Genomic DNA, 14311 nt, shown 5'->3' with positions numbered 1-14311 from the left:
GTGTTTTAGAGGGGGGTTGGACTCGTGGACCATCTGCTGGGACAGCTGGGGGAGTATGAGCGGGCTAAAGGCAGGATTTAGGGTATGATCAGCCCCGGCCTTAAAAGATTGAGGAGGATTCTTTACTTAAAAGGCAATTTGGGGATTTTATTATTTTATTGATCACTGCAGTCACTCTTTTCAGGACAGAAAAGTTTCTTTACCAGCTGAGATGCTTCCCCAAAAACCCTCTTGGATATCCATATGGTAGATTAAACGTGAATTCCCTCTAAGATGCCCTTAGAATGGAAAAAACATGATGAAGTGGCATATAGGCTGCCCTATGCATGCTACATGCGTACTGTTACAGCCCAGCTCTGAGACTGCAATAAAAACAGGAAACACATGGGTAAACTAAATCAAAACAGAAATGGTCAAAAAATACAAAGAAGTAGATGGGAGAAATCTGTAGGGAGTGAGTGAGTGAGTGGAAATGCTGCATGGGTGTTGTGCTGCAAAGACAAAGAAAGAGCAGAAAAAGGGTTGAGAAGAGGAGGACTGCCACTCAGACTGGCTGCTGCTCTGGCTTCATCTGAATGGGGCACACACACCAGGCTCAGGTGTGTCCCATGCCGATGATTGAGCTTCTAATTTGTCACCGGCAATGAAGACTGAGTGAAACAAGCAGAGAAACCAGCAGAGCAGCCATCACAGTGCCTTTAAATGATTAAATCGTTCCCTGTGTGACTTTAGGACAGAGGTGTTGTTATAAAACAATTTTAATCCAAACCAGGAATTGAAACTGTTTCACCATTAATCATAGGTGGAAGTACTTACAGTAATTACAAATACTCAAATTACTGTAACTAAGGAGTGTTTTTGGGGGTACTTGGTACTTAGTTACTTTTAAAATCATTATTGAGTACTGAGTACAAGTTGAAGTAATATCCAAATCATTCCTCTGCATTTTTGTTGCCAATAAGGTTACCTGATTACAAACTAGCCAATGAATCAATAATCACCACTGAGAATTTAACCAATTAAAGATGTATTCAATAATATTTAATCAATAGTCTAGAAATGGCAGTACCTGCACCTCATTTGACATTGTTTTGGCAAAATGTGAAAAAATAACACATCAAACCAGAACAAAATGAAAATGAGAAGAAAGAACAGAAATGTGTTTGTTTTATCTCATAAATTATTATGATTTTTGAGATGAATACTTTGTGCTTTTATGTAAGTATTTTTCGAACACCAGTACTTTTACTTGTAACCGAGTAATATTTTAGCAAAGTAAGTGTCCTTGCACTTGAGTTCAGATGCTCAGTTCTTTTTCCACCTCTGCAAATAATGCAACACAACTTTTGCTGCCTTGCCGCATTCAGCTGGAGCCCTTTTTATGTTTTTTCTCGCCAACCCCTCAGACAGCCACTGACTGTTTTATAGATCTGGAGAAGGAGTGGAGAGATGTGATGTCTTAGTTCTGTGGGTATAGTGCTGCAGGTATGTGCTGACATCAAGCACTATCCAGGTGTAGCTCATGAGCCAAGAGATGAAGCTGTGTCCTCATTAGTTTTATGTTACACTCCAAACTGCAACATCTAGGTTTGCACAACAGTTAGAGCTTGTTGCTTTCTATTGTTGGCATCAATAGCTGAAAGGAAGAGTTCAGCAGACACGTGGTGAGCTACTGTATGCAGACTGTTGCCGCAGTGTTGTTTTCAGTCTCATCTCAAACTGTCTTAATAAAAACCTTTTCTGAATCATCAGGAGAGTCCAGACTCATCATCTTCTTATGGTCTTGATTCTTTTGTTCATTCTCTATCCTGTTTTTTTTTCCTCTGCCTTCAGTTTGTTTTCCTTTCCCCAACCTCTTCCTCCTCTTCTCCTCTTCTCTCCTTCTCCAGCATTTTCTCCGCTCCTCTAAATCAGCACTTTCAGTTATGAATATGGAAAGACCTGGGACGGTGTTGCATTAATAGCAATCTTCTGGGTCACCCCTCCCTCCACAGTGAAGCAAGAAAACGAGGAGAGGGGAAAAAAAAATGTGATTTCATTAACCTCAAAGCATATGTGAGTGGTCTTGTGATGTGGCTTTAATGACCAGAGACGCACATAGTGAGCTCTTACTGGTGTCCAAGGACTTGTTGACTTTCTAGTTTGACCTCGTTGGACGTAGACAGTTTGTCAGTTAGTGCAGGGGTGGGCAAAATCAGCCCTCTCTAGTCTAAATTCACTTTTTAGGTCGTGAAAGGCGTCATCCCAAGCTTGAAATAGCCTCCTCTCTTTTCTCCTCCCTCAGTGGCTGTCCTCAATGTGTTCGTCTTAGTCGGTCCTGCCGGTCGGAGCAACAGGAGAGGCAGCTCGGGCTCTGAACTCTCCTCGGTCAGCTCCGTGTCCCTCGCTCCGTGTCTCTTTTGTGTGGTTTTTCAATGCCACAGCCTCTGATCTGGTTCTAGTTTTGGTCTGATACATGGCACAGGATCATATGGAGAGTAACTATGGCAACAGCTTTTAACCCAGGTGGATGTAAACAGTGTATCTTAACACACCGACCTACTTCCCTCTCAGTTCCCATAGCGCCAGCAGGTCATGTGGTTCAGTTATGTATCCACAAAGTCCAGTCTGAATCTAGCTGTCGATTACAGCCGCTCTGCATCAAACAGGATCGTTATCATCAGTGACTGGCTGCTATCAGCGTGTGTGTGTGAATAATTCAGCATCTGTATAAAAAATACGCTTTTATCCTACACATTTCAGTTCAGTGTGTGCGAGCAGAGCTGGCGGCAGTTTAGTATCAGTGTTTTTCTGTCTCTGCCTTTCATGTTGTGACCAAATGCTCATATTTAGATACCGTGACACAGTTTTCATGCAATGAAAAATAATTAGGTTGCATAGTAAAGTCATATTTCTTAAAGGAACTTTAAAGGGAGTTTGATGTAATATTTTCCTCGGAGAGCGCAGGGAGCTTCAGTTTAATTCAAACTGCTAATATATATGTTTTTATGTGTTGTTGCCACTGCAGGAACACTGACGTCTTCGGTATGCATGATAATGTTGTCTGACATTGACTGCCAGTAGTTACTGGTTTGATTAATGGTTTAATAATGTGTGTATTGATTACTGACCGTGGCTGATTAGGCTATTTATCTACTAATTGACAGCAATATGCACTAAATGGTTACCCTCATGTTCGTGTTTTTAAGCTACTTTCATAATTATAACACATGGAGCAAACACAGAGCAGAGGCTGAGAGAAAACAGCTCTCCATTCGCCGATAGTCAAGAGAGAGAGCGCACAGTTGTTTCAAACTGGGGTCCAGGGACCAAAAGAGGTCTTTAAGTTGGTTGTAGGGAGTTCCCAGCAAAAGGAGAATAGAATATTTTAACTTTTATCACAGTTTTTGGAAGCTGGAACAACAAAGGAAGAAACAGGATTGGCTGCTTTGATCGGTTGTAATTTATAGTAATCTTAGTTTGATCATTTTTCCATGAAGATTTTATTATCGTCAAATATGAAAAATAGATAGGATTCCTTAAGACATGAGTGGAAAGACATAGCTTAATCATGTGATATGCTTCTCCAGCACACTTGCATTAACAACAGATATGACTGGGACAGAAAATTGCAGATGAGCATTTAATTTCCAGGAATTCACATGAAAGACACCACCACAGATTACCGCTGTAAGAAAGTGAGCATGTTTTCACACACTGACCATTCACGCTCCTGCCATACACTCAGTCTCACCTAGTCTTCGCTGTGTAGGGTTTTCTGCCTCTTTACTGTGCTTCACTGTGAACACAACCCCTCTGTCTGGCCAAAATGTTCGTGGTCGTTCATGACAAAATTGACTAAGGGTTGGTTGTGATAACTTTCCAAGCAGCCATTGCCAGCTCATCAACCAGCAATTGGCAATACATTCTCAAGTGGGAGATGTGTGCAACCTGCGAATTCACTACATTATGCTGTGTGAGTGTCAAGAAATGAAATATTCTCACACCTAGTTTTCCCTTTACAACTGTACACCTTCTGAATTCAAGTTTCTCTCTTTTACCGAACTAAGACGAGCTTAATTGGCTCGTTAACTACTCAGAAAACACACTCCGTTCAAACTCGACAGAAAAATATGTAAAACTCACCTAAACCGTCTTTGTTAGTCTGTCCACACTTCCAACAATCAAGGAGGCCCCTTTCATACCCAGTCATGATGCTGTCACCTGCTTTTAACCAGTTTACCTGTTGAATGTTCCAAATGGATGCATTACACAACTTTCCCAGTCTTTTGTTGCCTTGTCCCAACTTTTTTTGAAACGTTTTACTGGGATCAAATTCAGACTAAGCACATATTTATTAAAATGAATGATTTGATGAGCTAAAACATCAAATATATTGTCTTTGTATTGTTTTAAATTAAGGATATTAAAACAAGGATTAACAAACTTTCACATGCTATTTTGTTTTACACAGTGTCCCAACTTTTTTGTAATCAGGGTTGTACAGTACATGGGGCCTGGGAGGTGGATGAATTGAAATTTGTGAGTTCAGGCTGCAGTTCTTGGTGTTACACTTTCTTACAGTGCGCCCTCGCAATAGTTCAAGTTGGAACAAAAGTCATTTTATGGTCACATGTTCCCTGTACTTTCCCATCCGATGATATTTTTAACGTCAGACATTTCAAATAAAGATTTGCTGCTTCATTCTGTCTTCACAGGGTTCTGAATCCTCGCTGCTACACCCCGACCTTAGGATATACAATATACCCAAGTGACTTACAAAAGCCCCATTCATAAAGGATTAATAATACAGGAGGAAGTGGGTGATAAAATATTTCTCTTCCAAAAGTCATCCTTCCGGTGGCATTTAAGCCACTGGCAAATTACAAGAGATGAGTGGGAAAATCATGTGACCGTCATCACAGGCAGATTACATGGGACAAGCATTACCAGGAGACCTCTTTTAATTTGTAGTAAATGTGGAGGTCATCAGTAATTTTAATCTTAATTTGTAATACCTACCATATTTTGCCAGACAGAGAGGTTGCGTGATAATGCAGTTGACATCTTGGTGATTTGGGGTAGTTTTTGCCTTTGTTTTTTGGGTAGCATGACAACTGAACAGGTTTGAAATTTGATAGTGTCTCATAATTTGTTGAACGGCAGTAAACAGATGTGCTGTGAGATCGACTAATTCAGCAAACTGATGATGACAGAGGCGGTCAGGAGCAACCACAGGTTGTTATATTCAAGTATAGCCACAAAGCCTCTGTAGCTTGATATAAGTGAGCTGCAAATGTTTATTTATACTTGTAACATATATAGAAAGTGAGCAAAACACCGTTTAATTATGCTGTTGATGTGACTGTTTAAGAACAGATGTTCTACTTCTGAAACATTGATGAAATGTAGATTATTGAGATCATATTTGGGGTACAATGTCAGTAAGTTTGTATAGAATACAGACTTTGCTCATTCTGTGCTGCAAAAACAGACATGAGAGGTCAGTTCTAAGTCCCATGTGGGCCTCTGATAATACTAGTCCAGTTTAACAGAGCTTTAATATCATATTTAATATTGGTATAATATTTCTGTATCGCTGTAATTTTCTCATCAACATTGGCAGTTAAAAAACTGCTTTTATATCTGAATGTTGATCAGGTTTTTACAGTAAGAAAGGGAACAATGATGTTAATATATTGTCTAATAAAGTTTACCTTTAGTGTATGAGTTGAAATTAACGAGTCTGTCAGATTAAACACAATAAACACAGCTCCACATATAAAGATTCAAAGATATACTTTTAAAGTGTCTTTCTGGAATGGACTTAAATTACAGGAGGACCAGTGAGTTAACTGGAAAGCTGCAGGTAATTAAGGCTGTAATTATAAGTGGGGATTGAAAAATCACAGACATACTCACTCTGGACAGGATTAAAATTACTGACCAGTGCAGGAGCTATTGAAGTCACTCCTCCAACAAAATCCAGCTGAATGGAGCCGAGGAGCGCAGTCATGGAGTAAATTGAAATCCCTACAGTAGATAACCAAAGTTTAAGTTTGGGTATTCCAGTGGTCTAAACTAACCAAGTGCATTTACTCGAGTACTGCAGTTAAGGGCAATTTTCAGGCACTTGTGCTAAATTTCAATATTTCCCATTTTTATTGCATTATACTTCTAATCCACTATATTTATTTTACAGCTTTAGTTACTAGTTTCTTTGCAGATCCAAATTAATTAATTAATTAATACAAAACCAACCAACCAAATCAATAAATACCTTATGATGTAACGGATAAAAAAAAGACTTGATCTGCAACATTACAGATTAGCTGCAACATTAAAGTAATGTGCATATTATTGCATCATGAGTTATAATCCAATAACGCAGTGTAAAATATTCAAAAATGTGCTCTTTGAGTTTGAGTTACGTTTTGTACTTTAAGTATATTTGGACACTTTTGTACTTTTAATCAAGTAAATATTTAAATGCAGGACTGTTCATTTTAAGTATTTTACACTGCAGTATCACTACTTTTACTTGAGTAAAAAGATCTTCCACCACTGGTGTATACATGCACATAATATTAACATAAGCCTAATTGTTACAAGCAGTGTGTCAGTATAACTCAAATTCACTTGCTCACACTGTGTTGTACAGAGATTAATGCTCTTTTGCAAATAACTCATATTTGAGCAAGTCAGTCAGCAAACTAATTTTATATACAAAATGCAGTTATAGGCGGTAAGATGATGAAACATTAAATATGGATGTTACATAAACCATTATATCATTTTATTATGTTCGCATGAAATTTGAAAGCACTTTTCAGGTGAAACAAATTTCACAAGAAGTTCCAGAAAGACATGAAAGAGATGATGTGATGTAAAAGAACGATTTAACAGTGTGATGGGAGGGAAACATCAAGCGTGCAGTGAAAAAGACTCGGGAACAGTGAATTCTACATCGTATTTTCTCGATGAGCTCATTCCCACACGTTTACATCAAAGAGTCTGTGGAGGAGCGGATTTCATAAAGACGTCCTGACTGTGCCTCCTGCTCGGATGTTAAATCTCGGGGACTTTCTGTTCGAGCGTCTCAAAGCCTCCTGGGCGCACTCACAGAGCCGGCTACTGCTGACCTTAAAAACTGCACCGGCATCAAAAGGCCTCTTTGTGGATTCAAACGAGGCACACGTGCTGCTTTAAAATCGACCTCCGAGTGAAACAAATGGATTCCTCAGCAATGTTTTTATTCCTGACAACGGTCTCACTGTAGTGTCGAGTACTACGAGGCAATTCATCAGTTAAAAAAAGAGTTTTTATCTCAGCAAGCACATGTTTGGCTGTTTTGTGGTGTTGTCACTCAGCTGATATGAGGAGCTCAACAACAGCCAGCTGCCCTCGAGGTGGGACTAATGTTCCTGCTGCATAAAAACCCCTGGTAGCTTCGACCGTCGTCCCTCATTGATAATCGATTTGACGAGACGCTCGGCTCCTCCGCTGCGTGCTCCCTCACTGACTCGCTCTTAAGCTGATTTGATCTTATCTCAGAAATGTGTCGGTGGTCCTGAGAATTAATCAGCGCGAAGGAAATTATTGAAGTCTACGTACATCACACATTTCTGACATATTTATGATTCAAGCCATGTGCGAGCACAAGACCGCTGCGTTTTTTCATAAACCATATTATAGAAATCACTCTACATGCGTTCGCTCTGCTGTACAGTATGACTCATTTTTTTCCCAGAATGCCCCCTGAGGAGACTCAAGACGCAGGGTGCAGCTGGTTGAGATGGGCCCGCTGTTTCTGATGACGGTGATGGTAATTATAATGGATGAGAGCGGCGATGATCAACACTGTGACGCCAAAACTAACCCAGCAGGGTCGGTCCGCTCCCCGCCTGCCCCCGAGGACTCGAGTGGCATCGGCCCACGTTGCCCCCACTGCTAGGGCCGTAGATGCTGCTGTTGCCCCAGTGATGGTTGCCAGGCAGCTGGGGGAGCGCTAATTAGGATTGCAAGAGGAAATTGTAAGCTTGTGTTGACGAGTGGGTGTTGAGTCTTGTGGGATGGAAGAAAAGGAGGTCTGTGGGGTGGAGAGGAGGGGCGCTGATGGATGGAGAGCTACAGGTGAGGATGAGATGGCTTCATTTTATTAATCCTTCTTTTTAAAGGAGAAGTTTGACATTTGGAAATATGCTTATTTGCTTTCTGGTAAGAGTTAGATGAGAAGATCGACTCTATCTGACCTTTCAAATTTAGGCAGCTTAGCTTAGCATAAAGACTGGACGCAGGTTTAAACAGCAAGCCAGGCTTTCTAAAACCGTAACAAAATTCACTTACCAATGCATCTAAAGCTCACTAATTATCACGATATATGTCTTTTGTTTAATCCATTGTGCAGGCCGTTTTATGGGTTATGTGCCAAAAATATTTCTTGGCTCTGAGCAGGAAGTTGCTGCTCCAAGCCAAGAAATAATCCAGTACAAAACCCAGCATGAAGCCACAGCTTGATGTTTTTCTACTGTTTTTGTATGGATTAAACATACAACATGTAACATGATAATTAGTGAGCTTTAAAGACGCTGTCAGGTGGGTTTTGTTCCTGTTAAAGAGCTACACTAGCTATTTCCACCTGTGTCCAGTCTTTATGGTAAGCTAGCTGGTTTCATGTGGACTGCACAGATATGAAAGTGGAATTGATCTTTTTTTATCTTACTTTGCCAGAAAGAGAATAAGCTACACTCAGTGACTGTTTGGGAACTGAAGATGCCCATTGTTAAAAATTTGGAAGTGAAATTCTTTCTCATTCTTGCTTGATGTACAACTTCTGGTGCTGAAAAGTCTGGGGTCTCAGTTGTTGTATTTTGTGCTTCATAATGCATCACAGATTTTCAGTAGGAGACAGATCTGGGCTGCAGGCAGGTCAGTTTACTACCTGAACTAATTTACTATAAAGCCAAGCTGTTGTAACCTGCAGAATGTCTTGAAATTGTCTCTCTGAAATAAGCAGGGACATCTCTGAAAAAGACGCTGTCTGCATGGCAGACCTATATGTTCCTTCTGGATGGTTCTTTTTGTCTTTAGCCTGGATGTCACAACCTCCATTTCTAAAATCAAATCTGAAATGTGGACTCAGCAGAGGTTCCACTTTGTGTCAGTCCATCTCAGACAATTGTGGGCCCAGAGAAGTTGGCAGCATATTACGTATGATGTTGATATATGGCTTTCTCTTTGCTGCCCTGTCCAAACTCCCAGTGGTTTTCCAAAGTGTTTCTGAGCCCATGTTATATTCTTTATACAATTATGTGGGTTTTTAATACAGTGCTTCCCGAGGGGTCAGAGATCACAGCACTCTCTTAAACTTAAACTGTGTCTATGACTATTTGCCCACTGTCATGCAAGGATGTGGTGAACCTCACCACATCCTTGCATGACCCATATACCTGTGGAAAGTTCAAACAGGTGTTTTTGAGGATTCCACAACTTTCCCAACTGTCTTTTGTTGCCCCAGTCACAGCTTTTTTGAAATGCGTTGCAGGCTAAATGAAAAAAAGAGTCATTTGTTAGTGCCGTCCAACACAACCATTACAAAAAGTTTTCAATGTGAACAACCTCTAAAGATAAATGAGGGTCACTGTAAGTTTGGGGGACTAAAAGTACTTGGTTAAGGTCAGGAAACGATCACGGTCATAGTTCAAAGAAACCATGCTGATTGTTGGTTGGAGACGGGCTGCAAACCACAGTGTCCGGTGTCAAACAGACAAATTACACCCAACCATCTACCCCACCCTCTCCCTGCCTAAGAGGTTTGGCAGCACCATAACAACATTATGCTACTTCCTCTGTTTCCAGGGTAGCTTGTCAGAAGAATTGGAAGAAATGACAAAAACTCATCGCAGCCAAAACTCTTGTTGTTGTTATATGTTGAGTATAAATTCTGCTTTGATTAAACTTCCATTTTAGACTGTAATGGCGCTTGTTTATCACCCAGCTGTGTCGGAACAGAAGCACTCAAATGAAGACAGACAGTCGTGTTTACTCGGCTGTATCTTCATCTGTCCTCCTGCAGCAGCAGAGAGCTGCACATTGCTGCACCGCAGGCCTTCACAGCCGATCGTCGACTGTCCTCAGGCACAGCCAGAGGCTTTCCTCAGCACGCTCTGCTGGTTGGTGTCGGGTTTGGCTTGTGGTAGCTGGCAGGATGAGATTAGTATCACAGACAAATCACAACCATGTGGAGGTCAGTGGGTTCCTGTGTCCAGCCCAGTCGGGCAGGACAGCTGGTTTAGGGGGTTCAGCAAGGCGGAGTTTGGGGTTGACGAGGGGCCAAATGGGACTTTGGAAAATAGAGAGCAAGGCCACACCTGTTGGAGTGACTTATGATGAATAGCGACACAGATCTGGAAACGTGCAGCGAGTCCAACTTCTTTTAGCACTAAAGCAAATAAAGTGGCAGACACACAAACTGGTGACAGTTTCAAAAGAATATTATTTTTCTTCATGCATGTGGTTCGGATCTGGTTATTTTTTAGTGACTGATTTATTTAATTGAGACATTTTTCTGTCTCTCCCTAAATATTCCTATGCCTCCTTCCATGCTTGTCATGTAGATACACAATGCTCAGTGGGAAGTTAATTGATCTTATCAAGTGAAAATTGTTTCATGCAACTAGCTATGTTACACTTTGACCATGTAAGCCTTACAATACAGAAATATTTCTTTAACATGTTTAGCTTAGCACAGCACAAAGGCAGGGGGAAGGCGTTAGCTTAGTGCTATCAGAGCTGAAAAAGCTGCTTTCTTTGCACACAAAGAGTAGACTTCAAGTGCACACAGTTGCCAGTTTAAAATGGATTGCTATGTAATCTTCTACATAATAATGTCAATAAGCCGATTTTAGCAATGTCACATTGGTGCTGTTCACATACTCAAACAAAATAAACACAAACATCATGCAGTGCCTCTCTTTCGCATGCAGAAGCACAAACCGCACACATAAACACGTGACTTGTACGTCTTTTATACGTTTATATTTAATACATGCAGTATTGCAGGGGTTTAGAGTGTGGAGCCAGTTTTCTGTCTCTATTCTCAGATTTTAATTTATCTGATGCACTCACTTGGTGTGGATCTCCTGTGCTAAACCAGATTGCCAGAACTCTTACATAACATCTAAAAAATTATGTAATCTGCATAAATTAAATTCACCTTGAAGTGGGACTTCATCTGCCATGATGTTCAGCCACGTTTTTGAAGAGCACCTCTCCGTCAGGACACTAACAGTTACGTTGGGCCGTTCTTGCCAAAGTAGGCAGGCAGTTGCCAAGTTGGCCTAAATACGTGAGCCAGCGCTGCTTATCAGTCACATTATCAACATTCAAAGGCGTCCACAAATAGCTGTGTTGGCAAATATTGTTCTGCATCTGCTTAAAGCCTTCGTGTTGGGTTCAAACAAAGTTTCTTTACTGACAGAAAAACAACAAACCACTCTGAATATATTCACAGAAAAAAATATCCTCACAACAACCAGGGACATCAACCAGAGTCCCCCGGGTCTCAGGGTGTGACGTAGGTGGATACGGTACGAGTCTCTTTTCATGCACACAGCAGAGACTGAGCCACGTACCGGCCAGCCTGTGTTTGGTGGAGCAGTGGGGTCACTGGAGCCCGGCTGAGGCTGCAGGATCCCCGAGGGCCAAGAGGAAGCAGCGACTTCACAGTGGATCGTCTTCAGCTGACTGTGCAGAGACGCACTTCCTCGTCCCAACTGTCAGCCGACGGGTTCGGTGTGTGACACCACAGCACCTGCACTCTGGATGAGATCAGGTGGAATCTGCTCACTGCTTGGGAGATGTTTGTGTGGAAAAATATACTCACAATGATGATGGAATGAGACAAATTCTCATACTGCAGGTCTTCATCTCTGTGAGGAGCTGCTTTGGGGTTAAAGTTGTGTTAAGGTATCAGACACACCTGTTTTGAACCTGGTCTCACTGTGATTGGAATTATTATTGACCTGTGATGCACAAACTCACAACTGATGACAAATGCACCGTGAACAATACTGTGTCTTTTGACAACTTGAGTCACAGATGCCATGATTTCAGCTAGATATTGTTGGGCAATTTGGTTGCCTGAAGAAACACAGTTGCTCCAGTTTGATATTAGTTTGGTTTACTGTTAAATTTCTCTGTAAACAACTGTGTAAACGAAGTATTGTTTTTTATTTTCATTGACCTGCAAAGGACTCAAAACCTTCTACTGTTGTAATCAACGTCCAAATCAGTATTCAAATGTTTTGGGGGGATTTTTGTTTTTTTTGTTTTTTTTAAGAGAGGAAGGAGCCCCAAAATGCACCAAAATAGAGGCAAAACGACCGATAAGCAGTGAGACATGGAGCTCCTCTATTGTGTTTGTTTAGTCTCAAACCCCAAACAGATAAAAAAAAAACAGGCGACTGCATGTGATACAAGTTCTCAAAACATTATCTGCGATTGCAAAAGCTTCCTTGTGAGGGAGCATTTTTATTTTAAATGCACAAATGCAGTCCTGCAAGCATTTGTGTCTTTGACAAGCAGGGTTGTCTTTTTCCCTCAGAATTGATCTACTTTTGAAGTGTTGTAGCAGGATTAATTTTTTTGTCTGCTGGTTGGGTGGTCCTTTTTGCATGTAAACTACATGAATAATATTTATAAATAAATATCCATAATATACTCTAATATAAACATGCCTATGCTCTCTGCTGGCCAGCGCTGGTTTTATTGGCAGTTGGGCTGGCTTTGTCACACAAACCTGGCAACCCTGGTTTCCAGTGCAGGACCAACATCCCTACGCACTCATAACTGCTCAGCACTTTTTGACTTGTGAGACTGTATGCATAGGCTGTGTGAATGTGGCCCCAGTGTTTGTCTGGTGTTAAGAAATGAAGTGAAGGTTGAGGTCACAGATTAAACTTTATTAATGAAAAACAAGTATAATAATGCAAGAATCTGTGTTTGTCTTTTTGTCTTACAGAATAAGAAAAGTCCCGTTTCCTGTGAAGGTTTCTCGCTCGGCCATGCAGCTCCACATGCGGGGCAAACCAAAGAGCGTCTCCGTGGAAACCAAACCCGGTCAGACCAACGTGGATTTCAAGAAGAGCCGAGATGGTTTCGTCCTGCTCGTCCCCGCTAACTAACAGTCCGTCCAACAAACCACCAACAAGTTTAACCTCAGCCGAGACCTGGTCCCTCAGTATCCACAAAACATCACAACGAAGATGAAGAGGGATGTAAATATGTAACTGTCAGGACTTTGCCTCGAAAAGCAACTGTTTACTATGATTGTTTCTACGATTTTAAATTCTCAAACTTGCAGAAATCAGGTTGTTATAATATCAGTGACTCAGGACACATTTTCCGTCTTTGCTTTTGCTTTTATAGAAGGTATTTGAAGATTTGTAAAGAGAAGATGTCACAAAAACATAAGTAAATGCACTTTTTGAATGACAAATTGTACATCACAATGCATAAGTATAATCAAGACAAAACATTCCAGATATATTTTTGTACATTAAACTCTTTTTGTGTTCATTGTCTCCTGCTGTTGCAGACTGGCAGACTGTGACAATTATTCCATGTCAGAAGTAAAACAAAAAATGGGAAAGAGAAACAAGACAGTGGAAGAAAATAAATTATTCAGGTTTTACTTAAGTGAGTTCTCTGTGTGTTAATTTGTCCCCGATGCTTCACCACATGAGTAGACAGCATGGCTGAAGACAACTCTTCATTATACAGAGATTAAAATATTTTTCTCAAACGTGCTGTAGGGCTTTAGAGTAAGACTAAAGACATGAAAATATGAATGAAAGAAGTCAGGAGTCTTTCAGAGTTCAGTGGCGTGTTGTGTCGTCACGGTTCAGAGGATTTCCTGTACAAATATAGTCAGTTTACAGTATCAGTTTAAGTGCTGGTGTTTGTATGGACAGAGAAAACTGGACTCAGTGACGCAAGAGCTATTTCCTCCCTCGTCCCTGTGGTGTCCTCTGGATCAGATCAGCGGGGTTGATAATCACACGCACACGCTGCAGACATCATTTTACAGGATTTCCCAGAACTGAATTTCAAATCCTCCTCATGTTCAGTGCATTTTCAGTAAAGAAGAACGCCAAAGAAATGTCAAAACAACATTTTGATTCTTTTGTTTGTGAGAGGGGTCTTGCCTTCTTCCTTGCAACTACATTACCCACAATGCAACTCTACCATTAACAATTTGTTGCAGATTCACGTGTGTTATGAAGCCTCAAGCCTCTAGCCTTAAGCAGAGACGAAGAGCGGCCTATACATC

General features: G+C 40.9%; 1 protein-coding gene across 1 annotated transcript in view; it reads left to right on the top strand.

The window, feature by feature from the left end:
• myo1g (myosin IG) overlaps positions 1-13562 on the top strand; it is a 66326-nt gene extending 52764 nt beyond the window's left edge. The window contains exon 22 of the mRNA XM_084738815.1: positions 13001-13562. Within this exon, the coding sequence (XP_084594941.1) occupies positions 13001-13163 (163 nt within the window). The 3' untranslated portion in view covers positions 13164-13562. The remainder of the gene's footprint in view (positions 1-13000) is intronic.
• The last annotated feature ends 749 nt before the right edge of the window (positions 13563-14311 follow it).

This window comes from Lutjanus erythropterus, chromosome 16 (genome assembly GCF_056507025.1).
Source record: "Lutjanus erythropterus isolate fLutEry1 chromosome 16, fLutEry1.hap2, whole genome shotgun sequence".
Lineage (NCBI taxonomy): Eukaryota > Metazoa > Chordata > Actinopteri > Lutjaniformes > Lutjanidae > Lutjanus > Lutjanus erythropterus.
Note: the sequence above shows the minus strand (reverse complement) of the source record. Positions and strands in the feature narration are given on the sequence as shown.